The following is a 20,866-nucleotide window of genomic DNA, read 5'->3' as shown; positions in this document are numbered from 1 at the left end:
GGTAAAATTTCAAAAAATTACAAATAGATTGTTAATGCTTTGGTGATCTTTATTTTACTAAAATTGAACATTTTTATTTTTGATTGGCAAAAACTTTAGCTATTGGGTATGCTGGTTGGGTATCCCTGAAAAATGTTGTTGTCTGTAAAATCAGCACATTTACGTCAAAAATATTTGAAACGCTTATGTTTTTACCATTAAATTAAAAAATATAAATTTGTAATCCTAAAAAATGGTAAGACAAAATAACACATTTTGGATTATTTTGGCGTTAAGCTACATGAACCCACCAAAAAAGGAGGAGCTGGGGTGGTTAAGGCTAAATTTTGTATTTTAAGTAGGCTATATTGGATATGTTGACGATTATCAGATGAGCCATCAGTTGACCTGGACTGACATTTGATCAACATTAACATCAAATATAATATATAAAATACATAAATAAAAATCAAATCAAGTGGGAATTAGGGTTTGCCATATATACTTGTACATATGATAAACATGATGATTAAAAATGAAATATTGCTATCATATTTATATTTTTCTTTTGGGATGCATGTTGGTGTAAAACAGATGTAACAGGTGCTAAAACAAATTCACTACTTCATTAGCCTGTAACACCCAACCCATCAAAAAATAGCCTGAAAATTCTTATTTTTTTGGAACTGAGATGTTTATTAACCCTTATAACAAAATTCACAAAAGCTTTATTGCTATATCATGTTGTTAATGATATATTTATTATATATTTTTTCTATCGCATTTGATACATTTGGGCGTCTTTGGCAACTTTTTGTTAACAACAATGTTAATTTTAGACAAAAAAAAAAGAGTTTTGTACATAACATTTTGAAATTATGACAAGGATTGATCATGTTGATGAGCTAGAGGTCTCAGAAACTCATGTATTAAATATGATGCAAAAGCATTATAGGGTTAATAATCAAGTGGAGAATATATAATATCATGATGTCCCTCCCCAGTGGTATTATGATCAAGGAAAAAAAATATTGAACACGATTAATGTCTAGGAAAACTTCTCGCTCTATCAGTTATCTCAGTTCAGGGTTTTTCGGCTTTTCCACTGAGAAACATTAAACCTTAGAACATTTAAATGCCTCAATGCTCTCATTATTGTAGCGCTTACGTGAGTAATGGAGAATTTTAAATGTTTAACTGGGCTGCTGGAAAGCCGGAGAAATCAGGCCAAACCATCAACAAGGGATTGTTAGATGCCAGAAACAAATGACAGAAATTAAAATTTAATTCCTCCATAAAGTCAGGCTCTGTGATGATACACTTTCAATCGGCTGTAAACTTTCTGTCCTCCGATATACAAGCGTGATTGTGTCCATATACAAATACAGGCCTTACTCATAAACAACATCAGCCACCAGAATGAGACCTGAATTGTGAACTGTGGAGATCAAAGTGCTTAGCAAAAATATCCAACTTTCCCTAAAAGCACTAATGACTCTTTTAAACACCAGTGCGGTAAACACATCAATCATAAAAGCAGTGGTTATTAATTTAGTCCATTGCTGTGGTTTACACTGCATTGCTTTTGTAATATGTCAAGGCTATAAGTGGAAACGCAGGCCATTTATGATCTGATTTTTTTCCTGATTCATCACTCATTGCCATCACAAAACTTAAACAGTATCCTGTATCTCGACACCAGTTTAAAACTGAATCGAAAGCACTTCCAAGGCCTCGCTGACATAAACAAACTGCTCCTCTGATGATGGATTCTGTTGAAATGACACACAGAGGGGGAAAAAAAATGACAGAGAAGAAGAAAAAGTTCAGAAAAAGAAACAGTCAGCAGAAAAAAACAAACCGGAAAGAGATGGAGCTCAGAGGAGGAGTGCAGTGTTTTTTCTTTCCCTTTTTTTAGGCTGATATAAAGAGCCATCAGTCTTCAGCTCCAAATGTTCCCATCAAGTAAACATCAATAAATATGTATGAAGGGGGAGAGGGAGACCAGGAGAAAGTGAGGGAAGCTGTTAGAAATCAAAGTGAGAGATGAGCTTTTATTACTAGTGAAACCATACTGGAAGAAGAAACTAAACCTTACCATACTGGTAGTAGAATCTAAAGACTCAAATCTGCAGAAGAAAAACAGAAATCTGTAACTTATCAATCAAATATGCATCTGTCATTGGCAGCTTTGTCAACATCAAAGTCAACTTTGCTGTCATTACATCGATACTGATGATTTGCTTTTTTTTGAGGCAACGAGTTTCCATAATTTTTAAAAGTTAAAACCAACTATCAAATTTAACAGTGTTTGAATGTTGTCAGGGCAGTACAGCTGTTGCACCAGATGGTGGATTTAAAACAGGGACCTTCTTGCTGTGAGGTGCAATGATCAGCACTGTGTTGTCTCCCAACAAGAAGGTCCCGGGTTAAATTCCAACATCTGGCCAGAGGTGTTCTGTGTGTTTAGGTTGTTTCCAGGTACTTCGGCTCCTCTCCGCAGACCAAAGATATGCAGTTAGAGGAGTTAAATGATGATTCTAAATTGGCTGTAGGTGTGAATGTCAGTATGAATGGCTGTCTGTTTCTCTGTGTTGGCCCTGTAGGGTGTACCCCAACTCATGGTCTATGATAGCTGGGATAGGCTCCAGTCCCCCTGCAACCCTGAATTGAATAAGTGGACAAAAATGGATGGATGCTGTTAAATTTCGTTTCAGAAGCTAACATTTTAATCAAATCGATATTTAATCGAACATTTTACTCTTCCCTACAACTTGCCTTAACCCTACAACACTAACATGAGTTTTGTAACACTATCACTTTCAGCGATTAGTGTTCTACATTTAATCTTGGATATTTAATGTCAATGAAAAATTTCACACATGGGGTGGGGTATATTGAGTGCTTGTGTACACTTTAAAGACCTTTACAGGATGTAAGAAACTAATACCAGTTTTGCATTATCAGCATGTCATGACTTGTAGGGATAGTGGCAGTTCATAGAGCGCATTTTTGTGAAACACCTGACCAAACAGAGCCCACAGTGATACACTATGATGACTTATGAGTTTGTGTCCAACAGAAGCTTTTTTGATATGCTTTACTTTCCATTATTACAACTTCATTCATGTTATGAACTTAAATATAAAAGATAAGAGATGAGATAAGATAAGCTTCATTGTCCTCGTAAGCACAAACATGCAACAGAACAGGAAGCACTGCTGAAATCATTCTACTTGAATGAAAGAGTAATAAAATATAAAAATAAAGTAATAAATAAATAGCTATAAATCCTAATGACAGCAGCTTTGACAATGGCACAGGTAGAAAGCAGAATAGATGATATTTAGAGGTATTTTAGCTATTGCACTTTGCACTTAAGGGGGATATTGCACAGGGATTGGAAATGTTCAGTGACTGCTTAGAGTTTAATTTGGGTGTTGAATAGCCTGATGGCCCAAGAAGCTATTCTTTAGTCTTCTGGTACTGCTTTTAGAAGGTGGCAAACTAAAGAGATGATGGCCAGGGTGAGAGTGATCTCTGACATATTATCTTAAACATACAGATTGACAACTCTTGTCCTTTGTACAATGAAGAATGATGCAGCAGAAAAACATAAATTTCATAATTTGACGCATATAATCATCTGGTTAGGTGCAACTTTAAGAAAAAGATTAGTGCTTATGTTGGGGCATGACTTTGCCTCATGGGCATACTGGTATAATGCCAGTTCACCTGAACGGTACAGTATGGCCTTGGAGGTCCAGGACTGTTTCTGTTTGGCTTGTTCAGCTGAATTTTATCTGCTCCTCTGTCCCATAAAACCTTCCTATTGACAGGCAGCTCCCCATCGACTCTCCCTCCCTCCTCCATATCCAGCCCACATTTTTCTTCCCTATGAGTATTAGTTTATTGAATAAGTGGCATCTGTTTTCCTGGCCCCGTCACCGTAAGGCGAGGTATTTCTCAGTGACGCACAGCGCTGATTTATACGCCGCTCTGACTCTCCCCACAAAAATAAAGCTAAGCAAAAAATTTCCAATACATCCTGTGTCCCCCTTTTGCACACACATACACACACCCCACGCATGCTGTATATAATTAACTTGGCAGATGTTACACACACTCAAATACTTTTACACCCTCTTCACTCTCATCCCCAAACTCCCACTTTCTGTCACACACAAATAGTGCCATGATGGAACAACGAGAGTCATAAATCACAGCAAATGCATCAGATTTGCCGGCTTCCTCTGGGAAAACAGCAACAACTATCTGACACTTTGTCACTTTGAGGGTCATATTTTTTCTTTTTATACAAAGTATTCTACACTATAATACAAAAGACATTGATGTGGTGAAGTGTCATCTTTGTGCCAAAAAAATTATTTCCTTTCAAGCTGCCAGTAGGTACAGACCAAAATCTCGAAGCCAAATTCTTGACTAAAAATGGCGTGTCCGGACATATGAGCACTTGGCACTTGCTACTTATGTTGATTATACACGTTATCTCTAGATCATGCTTTGTTTACAGTTAAAATCTTCGCCTTTATTCATTTAAAACTCATTTTAAATTATGCCGAAGCCCTTCTACCTTCTTTAAGGGCTTTGGTACAACACAGTTGCCTACAATGTTGATTGTAAGCTATCAAAAGATTTTGATCCCCTGAAGTTTGAGACATAAAGATTAAAAGTTTTTGGAGTCATTCTCAAACCAACACTGTGTCCATTTAGTGTCAGTTTATCCTGCATTACAACAGCCTTGAGACAAACTGTCAAGCATCTAAAACCACTGTGTCTTACCGGTCAGGATTTTGCGGACAGACATGCATCTGGAGCAGGATCCTCTGGGTGAAGGTCTTGAAGCACTGGCCACATTTCCACAGGTGCCAGTCGCTGAACTCACTGCTAAGCTGGCTGGTGGATGTGGGACTTGCCAGGACTCTCTGGTTCTTTGACCCCAACTGGCCAAAACTGGAGTCCGACTGAACCCCAACCTTATCCAACAGGGAGAAACTCCGAGGGCAGGGGGAGTGGGGGAAGACCATGGAGCGCATGAGGGTGGAGGACGGAGTGGAGGACGATGAAGAGGACGAGGAAGAGGGTTTGCCGTTTTTGCTGAAGGACTGGAGGGATTCCTGCCTCGTCATGGCCTCCACCACTGTGGCTGGGACATTTACTGGACACAAGAAAGACAGAAATGATTTGGTTTTAAGTAGAAACAAGAGAGTCCAACAACTGCCAACAACTGAGGAAAATGATGTAAGTTAACAATGATGAAGATGTTCTTTAAAAATTTGACTTGGAGGAATAGCTGGAAGGCACTCAGAAGGCTAGCTATGCTAACACGGACTGTTAAAGTTTTCAAAACTGCAGCACAGGATCAAACAAGGGTGCAAGACTGGAAAAATATTCTTGGCCTGAACACAAACAAATGGATGAAACCATTTATTCTTTCAGGTGGCCCTTAATGATATCTGTCCCTATAGGTTGGATTGTTGTCGCTGGGCTGGGCTTAATAGATAAAAGTATGGTTTAGCTGTTGTGATGGGAGGAAAGGAAAGGAAAGCCAGAACTTTATTGTCCTAACTGAGACCAGAGCTGGCTGACCAGCCCGGGGCAAACTGCAGCTCCTGGTATCAATGAATGGAATTATGGGAATTATGTTAGTACAGCAACTCACTGTTTCCCTCTCAGGGAAGACAGAAAGCTGCAAAAGCTATGTTTCAGGGTCAAAAATGGACCTCCAGCATGATGCTACTACAGATGAGTTTTAATTTACAGTACTAACATTTCTACTTTAAACTTTGCTTTCATTCCAGAGACTCAAACATTCTAAAATGTTCCCTTCACTAGTTCACTGTTAAATCCAGAATTAAATTTACCAGTCCTTTTCATATAAAAAGTTAGCCCCCATCATATCTGAAAGATCTCATAGTCTTATACTGTCCCAATAAAGCATTTTGTTCTCAGACTGCAGCCTTACTTTTGGTACCTAGAGTTTGTAATAGAAGAATGGGACAACAAGCTTTTAGCTATCTTGAACTTCTCCCACAGAACCATCTCCAAGTTTAAATTCAGGAGACAGACACCCTCTTTACTTTAGCGATTATACTCAAAACTTTCCTTTTTAAGAAGGCTTACTGTTAGTGCTGGTTGAGTTGATATTGAAGCATCCTTTAGTTGTGCTCCTATAGACTCAAACTGCTGTGGGACTTCCCATAATACACTTAGCACTTCTCCCACACCCTTCCCTTTTCACTGTTGCCTATCATTAACTTTGTCTACTCTCTGCCATAATCGCCTTCAGAGCAGAGGTGAGGAACTTATTTATTGTTTTATAGAAACCTACACAGATTTAGATAAAATAAGCAAAGGGCCCTAGAGTCATATTGCTAGCACTAGCATGCTAATAATTGGTTGCAGGTTACAATGAAAATAATACATTCTATGAAAAAAAGCTAACTCAACATTTGTATCTTGGCATTTTTCGGTTACACTACATAAGTGTGTTTCTTGAATTGAGATTCCTTACTATAACAAGGCCTCTTCTTGATTTTGTGGGGTTTGTTTGGTTTTACCTTTACCTTTTGCTGGTCAGATTGACATGACCCGTGGGCCAGTTCTGGTCATTGGAGCTTTTTTCTGATGTTGTTGGGCCCTTATGTTACAGTACAACATGATTGCTTTGACATGACTGCTGTATGGTGCTATATAAATAACACTGAATTGAATTGAATATAGTAAGTGCTTCAGAGAAAAAAAAATGAACACAGGAGCTGGCATAATAAATCCATTAGACTGATAGGAAAAACAGATTCTGGATAAAGTGTTGCTGGTGAATACAACAGTCAACTACAATGAGATTAACAGGAAAAAACACATTATATAAAAGTGTGTAAATTAGATTTTGGTTGAATCAGCTGATGCCAGCTGTCCTCACTTGACCCAGAAGTCAGCTGTGTTCTGTTTTGTGGTCAGACCAACTGACAGACCTGGAGTCCATAACCCTTCATCATGTTTGAAATTGCATTAAGAGGGCTTGATTTACTTTAACTCACTGTGGAGGGTTTTGCTTTTCATTCTGTAAAACTGGTTTGCTTGGGAAAACTTGGCATGCAGAGTGGGAGGAAGGAAAACTATTGCACAAGTTATTTTACATCCTTAAACTTAACCAGACAAACCAGTAGATGCTCATAACGTGTTATTTAAGAAGACAAATAGCTTATTTTGTGACTTCTTTAGTTAGACTCATTTGAGTAATTTGTGAGTCCATTTTGTTATTATTATTCTTGGGTACATTTTTCCTTCTCTAACCACGCACTAATGCATAAACAACACTTCTGGCTTTCTTAGTTTTTCTGAATTTCTTCACATCATTTTGATTGCATCATTTTACATGAGTAAACACCCCTCTCTCTGAGATCTGCTGCTTCAGTCGTCATAACCATTTTCCATCCCTCATCAGCTCACCTCTGCCATCAGGCCACCAGGCTCGATTGATCCTCTAATAACCTGATGAGGAGATAATTACACCATTTGTAAGTTGCCCGACGGTGTTATTGACGCCCGCGTTATACGCCGCTCGCCCACACTTAATTCATTTTGCAACCAACATCGCATATACAAAAAATGCAGGTCAATACGGTTTGGATTGCGTATGAAATGCATCATCAAAATGAGAGAATTATGCAGATGCAGCTGGCAACATTGCAGAGTTTGTGTTTTCTTTCTTTATGAGGGGTGTGTTCTCTCCTACACACCCCTCATAAAGATACAAATGGAGGAGATGCTGGTCTTCATCGCAGAGAACAGAGTTTTAAAAGCAACTTCTGACACCTAAACTTGGAGTTTCATCCTCCTCTGTATTGTCTGCCTATCCATCAGTTCTGTGTATTCATTCAAACATTTTTCCATGTCATTCTCATTACGAGAATCATCTGAGGACCTCTCCTCAACCTATCCTTTTTTCCTCCTTTCTGTATCTCTCTATTTGTCATTCAGTTTTACAGCCATCAAAATGTATTATATCTAGAAGTTCCCCAAAAATCAAAACGCCCCCCCCCTCCCCCCCCCAAAAAAAAAAAAAAAAATCATGAGACTCATCTGTCAAAGGAGTTGGTATTATCTGTTTGTAAATGTAAATGCAATCTATTTGTGGAACTATGGTGCTTAACAGTGATATAGTTGCTCTATTAAAGGATGAACTGATGTGTTCATATTCTTAGATAACAAATTAGACCACGTTATTTTACAAACCTTCACCAGTCTATTTGAGATGGATTGCAGTCACTCCAAGTAAGACCCCAATTGTTTGGAGACAATATCCCTCCCACCAAGGGCCTATCCAATTACCATACGTTAAGGCTGTTCCACGATCAACCTTCGGGTCACCAGAACTACTTGCACTTGGTAGTTCGCAACAACAACAACAACAACAACAACAACAAAAAAAAAGTAAAAACACTGAGCAACCAGTGTTTATTGTGATCAAACTATGAAAGGACTCTTTATTTTGATCACAAGAGTTTCACTTCCTGCAGACCAATTAGATTGTCCAAGTTGTCCAGCGCCTCCAGGACGGCATAATTACAACCAACGTCATATGTGCCATTGTAAGTAGGTATGCTGTGTCTCTCAGCATAGTGTCAAGACTTAGGAGGATTGCCAACAAATTGCAGTCAATCTGTCTGTGTTAATCAGTGGAAGGACAATTATTTGGAAACTTTCACCAATGTATTTGAGTGTAAATACAGTCAAGTCTGAGTCCGACTGTGATTGTTTGGTGACAGGCTGCCTGCTATCTGAGAGGCATCTCAGAAGGATTGCACTCCACAGACCATTGCCCTCTCCTTATCTGTCTCAACTGACTTTTCTCTGGTTTTGTTTTTTAATCAGTGTCCTTCTCATGACTGGTAACATGAGACAGTGACTGGAGGCCATTCAGGTCCTCCAATAGTTAAGCTCCTCCAGGGTAACCACACGTGCTGCCACAAGAAGATATGTTATGTCTCCCAGCATAGTCTACAGAATGAGGAGATGCCAGGAGATGGACTGTCAACATGTGGATAGTTGGACAGGGCCATAGAATTGAATCATCTCAGCAGAAGGACGGTTATCTGTTCCTTTGTGCAAGGAGGAACAGGCGGAGCACTGTTACAGCCCTACAAAATGACCTCTGGCGGGCTACTTGAACTTCATTAGGGTGTCATGAGAGACCAACATCCATGGATTTACATGAAATAAGTTAAAAATAATAAGAATATGCTTCAGTCTTGTACATTTCAATCATACTGAATTAGCAGGAAGTTTGACTCTTGAGAGGCCACTGTTTGTCTCAGAGTGTCTTCCTCTCTTTACAGGAATGAAGTACAGTTCTGATTATGTTGCCAAATCTTTGCTGGGTAATCAATAACCATAACGTTACAGCGATTATAAAGTTTCATAAAATCAATGGAGGCAATTATAAGACTGGTAATAATAATACGTCACATAAAGAAGAGAAGTACGGAGGAGTTTACTGCAGAGGTGGACAAAATCAAAATCACTCTTCCCTCTCCTTTCTTTTCTTCAATCTTTTGCCTCTTTGACTCCTCCACTTTCCCTCTAATTTCATCCATTTTCCTCTGTTTTTTCCCATCATTTCTCACAGTTCTACAGGACAAAGGGAAGTTGAAAAAATTAAGTAAAGAGCAGGAGCAAAGAAAAGAAAGATAAAGCAGTCTCTTTCTGAGATGTTTCCTCGTCTGCTGGTGCATATGTTGCTGTGGAGCGTCAAGCCGACAGGCTGTGATTGGATACAACATGTATGAGTAAACAACCATAGGGTGTGTGTGTTTTCTTTGTTGTGTGGTTTGGATCTTGATTCATCTTTAATGTGTCTGTGAGTTTTTGAGCTCTGCACATAAGCAAGAGTATAGAGAAATGTGTGTTTAATGTTATGTGCGTGTTTCCTGGTGTTTGTTGTTTGCCTTTGTGTATATGACTTTACTTTAAGGGGTCCTATGATGTTTTTATTTATTTTCTGTACTACTGTTACATACTGTGGTGAATGCTCATATTTAACATGGCCAGAGTTCCAAATAGTGATCAGTAGCACGTGTAACGCATTGCAAAGTAACACGTTACTGTAATCATACTACATTTTACAAAAATGCAGTTAATATACTAAATTCAGAAATCCCAATACAGTTAAAATTATGTTATTACTTGGTTTAACAAAGGGTCTTCAGTTATCTGCACTGCAGCTGGAAATAGTGAAAGAAAAAAAACATCACATGCATTTTCCTTCCTGCACACTTCACCTACAAACAGCTGATTTCAGTTTGTGTGCAGGGAGGAGGAAAATAGTGGATCAGTGTACTGCTTTTTTGAGGAGAGAAGATATGGACATCATTTTTATTTTTACTGCATGAAAGAATAAGTGCGTAATAGTAAAATTAGGACAGAAATAACTACATTATACTGCTAACACAACACTGGCTGTCTGCAAGAATATGCACAGATAGCATGCTAGCACAGAGCTAGCCAAGAACCCAGAGTGATGTTATAGCTGAGTGAATGCCGACCCCAGTCCAGAGCCTGATCTTCAGCAGGTAAATAAGGCAGCCAGGCTTGCAGCGTGTAGCCTCCAATTCTGCCTGTGCATGCTTTGAAAGTAGAGTAATTGTGGAAGATCGGTTTGAAGTCTCTTTGGACTGGTTATCAGCTTTGCATTTTTGTTGGTTTTATGTTCATACGGAAAAGCAACAGAACGACTGTATGTGTGTCCTACTGTAGCCTCAGGTTTATATAATGACCTGATAATTATGTGGCAGTGCATTTCAGGTCATGTTATGGAATAGCATGAAAGTAACATAATGCGTTCTTTCTCTAACATATAGTAAGTAACATGCTGCACTGGCTTCAGGAAAAGTAACAAGTAGTGTCTAATCCAAGACTTTTTTTGAGCCCAACACTGATAACGAGGACAGAGTATGTATGAGTCAGTCAACTCAGATTGCGCTAAACAGTTTTAGACAGGTTTTTTCCTGCTCTTTGATATGTATTACATCAATAAGAGGGGATGTCCTTATATGGTCATCACTTTTAAGAGTTTGAACACTATAGTACCCAAACACAGCGGGTAGAGCTGCAGGACAATGTGACTGCACTGGACATTTCCCAGTCTTATTGTGTTCAGGCAGCCTTTGGAGCACTAATAAAGGTCAAAACTTTAAATGTCTGTTCCACTGAGGACAGACTACGGTCTCCAGTGCAGTGTTTTGACGTCACAGTCATCCTTTGTGGGTACAATTACAAGATAACAATGCCACAGAAACTAACTGCTCCAATGCAGTTAGAAGCAAAATGTCTTTAATTTGGAGCAGAACTGCTGCCTTTCAGTTTGTACAAAAGAAGCTTAATCTAATTTCATTTAATTTTCATGTGAACAAACTTTTTTCACTGCAGGGTGGAACAAAAGCAAATCCTCCGGTATTTGTTTGTGTGATGCCAGGTTGTGCATGTGTGTGTATGAATGTGTGTTTGGTACATCTGGACTGTTGAGGACCAGATGCCTTCACATGAATAGAAACCATTCAAAGGTCTCAATTGTCATCCCGTAAATGCTGACAGTAAATGGTCCATGTCAAACTGTGAACACGGAAGAGGTTTTTTTTAATTTTATCCAATAATTAAGTCACTCTAATTAGCAGAAACATATTTCTATACAACACAATTTAACAACGTTGCTGACTATGTTTTTCAGACTGTTCATAGAGCTGAATCAACACCTCATCTCTAAATCTGATACTATTTCAATAAAACCTGAACAAATAACACCATGTCTTTTGCAGGGCTGTTGAATTTAACTCATTTCATAAATATGAGGGCATCATGTGAATAAATTAATGAGGAATATGAGTCTGAAACAACCTTGGAAATAATGTTTTTACTTCACACTGTTTTTGTTGTCCTAAAATTAATACATAAATGAATCCCATTTTCTTTCAGCATTCATATTGTTTTTATTTAATGTCTGTGAAAATCAGAATTTTTTGGAACAAGACAAATTTTCTTATATGTAAAATCCATACATGAATAATTCTCCTCTGGCTTCCTTCTCCAACTCACTTTCGCCCAGTGTTGCCAACTTAGCGACTTTGTCAATATATTTAGCGAGTTTTCAGACCCCCTTAGCGACTTTTTTGTCTAAAAAGCGACTAGCGACAAATCTGGCAACTTTTTCTGGTGTTATTGGAGACTTTTTGACGTGAAAGCACGTATTGCTCTTACTGTCAACAGACAGGGGGTGCTGCCGTATTCTTCTTTTACTGTTACTTTTTGTGGATCACAAGGTTTAAAACTACTTAAAAACACACACACACACACACACACACACACACACACACACACACACACACACACACACACACACACACACACAAAGAGTGCCTATTTCGGGTCACTTTTGACGGCACCAAGCCTGGATAAAGGAGGAGGGTTGGAATTGTGACATTAAAAAAATAATTGCTGAAAGAAATTTAATTTTAGTTCTAAATATATTCGAAATGCATTTAGGATGTTCTTTACTGACTTTATGTCTCGTCCACGATGTTATTTCTCTCTCTCCTAAAGCGTCAGTTACAATTACATAAGCATGACCAATTATGCAAATTAGGTGATGACATCATTTTGTGACTTCTAGTGACTTTTAGGACAGCCAATAGCGATTTTCCTTCCTGAGGAGTTGGCAACACTGCCTTTGCCTACCAATCAGGCTTAAACTTCTCTATGCGTTTGTTAAAATGTCTTATATATTATCAGAACTGATTTAAAAGACCATCCTGAACAGATGGGCAGAACAATAAAAGTCAGGTTATTTGGCTGAGGCTTCCTAAAGCCTGCGTTACTCGGTTGCACACGAAAAGCTGGAGACCTGACGGTGGAGTGAGGTCTGCTTGAAAATTCTCCATGAACTAGTCCACATGGTCATAAAAAAGAACAACAGTCAGGCTCATGGATGTCCATGAGTCTAAAATCCGTTTCACATTTTTCACTCAGTTGTTCACAAAGTGGGATGAAACATTCATATCTTCAGTGCACAATTCCTCCTTCAAACCATGGGGATAATGGTTTTTGTTGTCTTTATTTCTCTCTGTCAATCAGTGCTTTGTATTTATCTCTGTCCCTCCTCTCACCAGTCTTCTGTCTTTAGTTTCTTTCTTTCTTTCTCCGCTTCTTTCCTTTCTCCCCCCTCTGTCTCTTCTCTATCCATTCTCTCTTTTTCTCTGTCACTAATTTGTTTTTGTTTACATCTCCTCCAGTTTTCTGCTCAGTCAGCCTGTTTATATCTGTTCCATTTAAACATTTTTTTCCTCCTGTGGATTTGACAGACCAAGCCCCTGCAGGGGGATAAAAACAAACTTTGACCAAAAAACCCCCCAAAAAACCAAACATGAAAAAAGATTTTTAATCTGTGGAATCTAAATTGAATTGAATTGAATTAGAGGCTCGTCTTTCACAGAGTCGCAGTGAAATGAGATCGTGCTGTTGATTGCAAATTAGAGACGTTTGGCCACAAACTGGTTTTACAGATGGAACAAGTCTTTTACATGCCATCGTTCATCATGGTGGGACTGTGGCAGCAAACTGCAAACGCATACAGTTGTATTACTTGTGTTTACAAAGACCTAAGCTGCCTGCATTATTTTTAATTTCACCTAATTTAATCAAAACTCAAACATGAAACCTTTTAAGTATTTTAGTAAAATGCATGAAATAACTGGTTAGTATTTGCCCAAAAAAGCACCTCTAAAATAGGGATGGGTGTTGAAGTTTTTCTTGACTTTAGTATAATCGTCGATTTTGCTTTTTGATCAATTCTCGTATTGATTCCTGAGCAGTTTCGTGCGTTTGTAGGAAAAGTAGATCTGTAGAAACAGAAACGAGGCTTGAATATGATTCAGCAGGGTTTTTCCTGGCCCACCATGGGCATTTGTGGACTAACTACATACCAGTAAGCATGACTCTTGCATACAGTAAAGGATCTGAGTCACTGTTACCTTCTTGATAAACATCTGTTCCAATGAGTTCAAAAGGATAGACACAAGTGTCTACATAAGAGGCAGGTGTAACAAACAAAACTAATGATCACAGGCCAAAACAAACACGTATGTAGTGACAGGAACTAAAGCAAAGAGTGGCAAACAAGGAAAGGCCATTACCAAAATAAAACAGGAAGTGAAAATAAAAGAAGACAAGGAAACTAAGACAAACAAATAGTAAGAAAAAAGGAAAGAGTTATCAGAGACACAAGATTAAAGCTAAATACTAAAGTGCCTAGGGGGAATGATCCAAAAGATACTGAAACGATGACAAAAACCCAATACTGTAACAATATTTATGCTTTTTCCTGATAATATGGCGATAATATTAATACGTGCATCTGTGCTTTGAGTGAATAAAAAATATAGAAATGGATGGCAAGGATTTCTTCATAACACTGTCAGGGAGTGGGGATTTTTCACAGTTCTAACAAAAAAAAAAATCCTGAAAAGGTGTGCAACAGCTCCTTTGGTATGAGTTTAACATCATTGTTTTGCAATGTTCAGCGTTCAGGGAAACATGCCTACACTGATAAAAGACACTGATAAGCTTGGAGACAGACAATTACGAAAGAGTGGACTATGTGGAACAGGTTCTCAACTGGTCCTGGTTCTCATTTTTCATTCATACTAAAGCCTGGTTTCCAGTTTAGCAAAAGAATGCAGTTGCTGTTGTTTTTGTGCAAAAATTCCTCACAGTGTTTTCTTATCTCATGAGGCAGAGGTGAACTTCTGATAAAACTGTGTTCTGCTGCTGCTAAAAACACAAGATTTGGACAACAAGAATATTTAAAAAACAAAATATATACACACACATATATATTTATATATACATACATACATATATACGCACACATGTATGTGTATATATATATATATATATATATATATATATATATATATATATATTAGTTTTGAATGATATGGTATGAAATCTCACCTGCAAGCACTGCAAGGTCAGAGTTCAATACAAAATGGACAGGCTTGGTACAGTTCCAAACAAACTCCAGAGTGGTTGGTTTATGCTGTGAATGCCAAACCAACTATCGGGTGTACGTTACAAGTTTGAGCTAAAAAACATCCCATAGGCACGTGATCTTTGTATTCTCAATGAAGGAAAGCATAATGGATGTGCAAAGATCTGTATGGGCTAACAACTAGCTGTGACATTAACATAAACGCTCAATTTTCTCACACAGCACCTTCTTCCTCTATTTACTTATGTTGCTCCTGCCCCAAAACACATCTAGCCAGTGAGTGGACTAAAAATTCTCACGTGGTTTGCAGTGACACATTTTGGTTCGCTACAAGCAACACGTTTACAAACTCATCAACTGATTTGAACCAGAGTAAATCAGCTATAGGTGTGAAAAGACCCTTATGGTTCAGTCTCACAACCCCAGTCTCTGTGATCGTCACTGTCAGGGAAAAATGTGTATACCTTAATGGCTGGCAAATGTTTGCTGGCAGTCACTGGTGAAATCTTTCACCATCCACACAGAAGCTTTAACTGCAACCAATATGTTTCAAAAGGTGCAACCTTTACTCTGAAGGCAAACGCCCTCCATTTCGGGAGACCACTCTTCCACTTTTCTCAGTTTCACTGCTACTCGCCAAGTGGTTTGAAGTAGTTGTTGCGTAGGTGCAGATCAGTCAGTGCCCCTGCCCTGAGCTATCCCTCAGGGGATAGCTGATCTGCACCCACGGCTCAGTAGGTAGAGTGGTTGCCCCATGATCGGGAGGTCGTGGGTTCGACTCCACTGAACGGCTACCCTGAGGTACCCCTGAGCAAGGTACCGTCCCTACACACTGCTCCCCGGGCGCTGACCACTGCTTCACTAGGTGAATGGGTTAAATCCAGAGGAGTAATTTCCCTGTGGGGACTAACACATACACACATTATTAAATGAAACTGTAGAAATCTGTAAATGATCAAAGCAATCACAAGGTTTTTGGTGCTGCACCAGTCTCTAGACTGATCTACTAATGGATCTACCTGTCATGCATGCATGACACAGGTAGCTTTTTTTCACTAAACACCTGTTACTGGTCTTTAAAAAGATTTTGTTTTTTATGTCTGCATTTGGTTGAAAATAACCGTGAGCTGGTCGTTTATGGTGCTTAGTTCATAGCTTTCAGGATTGCAGGATCTTTGCTTTTGTATTCACACTATGTTTGTGCTTAGTCTTAGTTCTTGTTACTTTTATATTCTGGTTTTTGTTGGTGCTAAGATTTATTTATATCTGTTTCTTTGTGCCTAGATTTTGTCTAGCCTCCCCAGTGTCTCCTTGTATCGATGTCAAGTGTTTGTCTCTCTGTTTCCCTGCTATGTTATTTCCTGTTTTATTTTGATACTCTGTCTCTTGTACCTTTTCTTTAGTTTTACTTTACTTCCCTTCCCATGCTTTCTTTAAAGCTTATAAACTTTGTTCTTCCATGTCTGTTTTTGGATTTTGTTTCCTGATGGACTTTAGACTTTCTTGGAACTGGGCTCTTTACTATGAAGCAAGTTCAGCTTACCCAGGGTATCATTCTGTTATCTGGATTCACTAACTCTAACACTGGCAATAGAGATAAATGGTTACATGAAGTTGGTTATCAACTGGCTAAGGTAACCCAGGATTTCTTATGTGCATAAATAAAATAAAATAGTAATAAATACCTGTAAAGAATATAAAAATTCACACTGTAACAGTAAAATAATGTTGCAGGAAACTGTTAGTCTAGTAATTTAGTGCACAGAGTGGTAAAATAAACATTTTAATTCCAGGTAATTCATTTAGTGCGTGCTCAGTGCTGCTATTTATTTCTAAGGTGAAAGGCTGCGTATAAAGGTTACTGTGCCACAGCTGTGCCATGCTTTATTCAATGTTTTTAGCACAAATAAAAAGTATACCCCAGTACACAATCTAAATTGTGCCTAAATAACAGACAGTGCAAACCTGGCCCTGCTAGGCGCTTTTAAATTGCAACTCAAAACACGACTTGCTACCAGCTGTTTTAGCTGTTACCTTTTCAGCTGCAGATTTAGTGCTATTCAAGAGTTTGACACTACTGGTTAAATATAAAAACAAATTCAATATGAGGTCAGTAAAAGTAAAGAGTAGGTGCTAGTTGGCTATATTAATGCGTATAGAACAAAATTAATTTTCTGTTGCCAACAAAAGAACAGCTGACCTGTAATCGTTGAACCTAACCTGCTCTGGAGTAGAGAGAGCCTTAGAAACGTGTGGGTTTTCAAAGAAGAAAACAATGAGAAGTCTTGATGGAAAACATCCTTAGTTTTATTTGACTTAAGGACAGGAAAATAGGCAAGTGTGTCAACACTAACCCACAGTGTGGCCACATTTTAGCAAATAAAAGACCTGCCCCAGTCCTGTTTTGGCTGGCTTGGTTTTTCAGACAAATAAATCCCTTTTTTTTTCTCTTTCTTTCTTTCTTTTTTTCTTTCTTTCTTTCTTTCTTTCTTTCTTTCTTTCTTTTTTATTTTTTTTTAAAAGAAAATGCATTTGTATCATTGTTTTTGTGGCAGGCCAAAAGATTTCCTCCAGTTTAAATACTGTCAGTAATAAAAGCTGAGGAATGGCCAAAGAAAACAGCTGATTTTAAATGCAGGCAGGCCAGTTTTCAGGGCAGAGGTTTGGCTTATGTTTGGACGTGTCAGACATTTAGATATCATAGTCAAATTTACATCTGAGTCCATTTTTAGTGCTTCAGTTTAACATAGGGCAGCTGAAGAAGGTGAACCTATTGCCTCCTAGGAAACAGATGACCTTTAAACAGATTTTCTTAACTATGCAAATAATGTTGTACTTCAACAAACTTGGAAGGTGTGACCTAACAAAGTTTGGAGAGAAAAACACATTCAGTAAATGCCTTCTTGTTTCGTTTGCCTAAATTTAAGGCTCATTTTAAAAAATGTTTATCAAACTCACTATACGTATATGTGCATATACATACACTAGACAGGTCAACTTAGATTATTGGGACATTTTCTCACAGTTTTCATCCTGGGCGATGCACTGCAGCGGGATACCGAAGAACGAGGTGTAGGAGTCGTTGTACCAAACCAGCAGCTCTGTTCCTCTGGGGATATCCATACATGCTCTGTAGAAGATGCAGGATCTACAATACAGACACAGGTATTTTTAGTTTGAAAAGCGCATCAAAAGTAAACTTCACCACTCTCTCTGGTCATGTATGGACATTTGATGAGGACTTGTCATTTTTAAATTACAATACTGAGTAATTTATTTATTTATCCCAACGTGTAGTGACATTTCTTGGGAGTTGCAGGGAGTGGATGGATACGGCATAGGAAGGTTTCCCGCTGAAACATAATTCAGGCATTCGTCCTGAAAAAATAAGGTGTTTTACCGGAGAAGAGCTGAAGGAAAACCAAAATATTCTCTAGCTGAATCGAAGTTAAGAAATAAACACTAAATAGATAAATGTAACCATTTTGATATATAAACAGCTTCATTCATTGGCAAACCTGAGAACTGATTTGTGGATAAAGTGTGATGTTTCAAATATATATATATAATTGAGCTTTGCAAGAAAATTACAATTTAAAAAAATAACTACCTTTGAACAAATACTTCTGCTTTAAACTGTTATTTTTAAAACTATAAAAACTTTAAAGTTATGAACACACACAAAACACACCAAACTATATGCAAATAAACACAGATATCCACATTATATGCATTAGAATATTGAGGTCAACAGTGGTTCAGTTAAAAAAAACAAGCAAACAAAAAACTTTAAGAGTAATAATGCTGAACAAAAGTGAAAAGCATTAATGTTAATCTATCCCTCTGTGGATCGGCACCCTACAGGTTACAGATCAGGTCACTGAGGTCGTCCTCCCAACAGCTCCTCTCTGTCCCAACCTCACATAAAAAAAAACTAAAGGCGTGCAGGCTTTCTGTTATTGCCAAAGCCTCTGGAATAGTCTGCAATTACACAAAGTCCACAAAGACTTGCCTATTGCTGTTTACTTCGAGTCAAGTCTGAGGTGTCTCATCATTTTTCTCAAGCTGAGTATTGTTTCTACAGACTTTTTATTCACTGATTTTTTTTAAATTAATATAATTTTAACATTGCCAGCAATCAGTGCAAAGATTTTTTTCAATCTATACGTGTTCATCTGCACCATAGAGCGCAGCTTATCTGCAGTGTGTCTCTTTGCAATATGGGTCCAACCGACCTCCAACGTCCTATAGGTTGCTGAACACAGGTTTCAACATAGGGTGCAGTTAAATCCATGACTTATTGCAAAAGCAACATCAGTACATTTATGGCAGAATGTTTAGATTTCTGCCTTAAAACGTGGCTGGAATCCGAATGTAATCATTCAGTGTAAATTTCTGTGTGTGTGGACAGCAACAGGTTTGTCATTTTTCCCGGTTAATCACAATATCATCACAACCAGATTGGACGTAATTGCCAACTTGACCACATTCAGTCACAACGTGATAGCAGACTGACACTGTCTTATCACAGTTTATCACCACCTTGACACACCAAAGTATCTTTAAAGATGTGGTCGCAGACCTTTCCATAACTTTGGTTGTGAAGAAGTCTTCAAGCACTGGTGTGACTCCAGCATTAACTGTGTGCTGACTCTGGAGAGTGAAGGCCATTGTATGTACCTGGCTAAGAGGAACCCACCCTGAGGAGAGGTTTATATAGACTGCAGAGGTTTATATACAAAAACATACAGAGACAGCCACAGACCATTAAGTGTAAAGCACATCTTAAACATATTTTTTTTTATAGGTACAGACCGCTGGACTTCTGGAAGGAAATAACTTAATTTTCCCTGCAAGGAGCCATGTAATTTTACTCTTTACCTAGAAGTGAAGCAGCACCAAAGTTCTCTAAAACAATAAAGAAAAGACGTCGAAGATAAACGCATGCCTGATTTATACATGTGTGGATAACAACTTTGATGAAAATGTTGAACAAACTGTCCTTAAACCTTACTTCGGACAAAAACAGTCCTGGAAACAAGATGGTGTGAGGTGGTTGGTGACTCTTTCCAGGTCTGATTTTACAAAAAGCTTCCCATCTGATAACAGCGTAATTTCACATCGGACCAAATCCGAATGATTTATGGGAAATATCTGGTGTCTCTCACTCTGTTCAGACCAACTAATCACCACGATATTGTTCAAACATGCAGCCACTGGGCTGTCGGTTCCCGGGTCACACCACCGCTAAAACAAACACCTCATCCACCCAAAAACATCTTTGTAACAACATGAGCGAAATCCACATTCAAAACCACATTTTCATACCCGGCCCAGACTATTTTAAAACACTTTCCCACATGTTTTTCTCCCACCGGGGCCGTACAGTGTCAGACAGACCAGATTGTAACAGAGGTCACAGGTTCAACTCCCTCACGACTCCCTTGTTTTTTTTTTTTGCCAAAGTGCCTTTGAGCCAGAAAACTTAGTCTGTGCAAACAGCTTGTGACAACCACTTAAAGTGAAATTAAATTACATTTAATACAAACCATAATTCCTTTTTTTTTTTTTTTAAATTTCCATTCGAAGTGCACTGAGTTCCTCAGTATAAGAAATGTTCAATTAATAAAATTTGACTTGACGTTTCAAAAACACCTCAACACTGAACCTGCTCATCCAAGAAACACTCAATACTAATAATGTATTGATTCATTTTAGATTGATTTTGTATCTTCAAGGAGACATCAGTTCTCCTGAAAGTATCTATAGAAAGATACTCACAATCAGAATTTAGACAACTTTATTTTTTCTGGTCAAGTGACT

The 20,866-nt window shown here is 38.2% G+C and overlaps 1 protein-coding gene across 2 annotated transcripts in view; it reads right to left on the bottom strand.

Moving 5' to 3' along the window:
- The window catches only part of prdm6 (PR domain containing 6), a 143,749-nt gene that overhangs the window by 23,063 nt on the left and 99,820 nt on the right, over positions 1-20,866 (bottom strand). For both annotated transcript variants that reach the window (XM_063490438.1, XM_063490440.1), the window contains 2 exons: positions 18,067-18,191; positions 4,783-5,158 (listed from right to left, as the gene is read on the bottom strand). In XM_063490438.1, coding sequence (XP_063346508.1) covers positions 4,783-5,158; positions 18,067-18,191 — 501 coding nt within the window. The remainder of the gene's footprint in view (positions 1-4,782; positions 5,159-18,066; positions 18,192-20,866) is intronic.

The sequence above is a fragment of the Pelmatolapia mariae genome, linkage group LG12 (assembly GCF_036321145.2).
Source record: "Pelmatolapia mariae isolate MD_Pm_ZW linkage group LG12, Pm_UMD_F_2, whole genome shotgun sequence".
Classification (NCBI taxonomy): domain Eukaryota; kingdom Metazoa; phylum Chordata; class Actinopteri; order Cichliformes; family Cichlidae; genus Pelmatolapia; species Pelmatolapia mariae.
The sequence above is the reverse complement of the archived record's forward strand: the minus strand, read 5'-3'. Positions and strand labels throughout refer to the sequence as shown.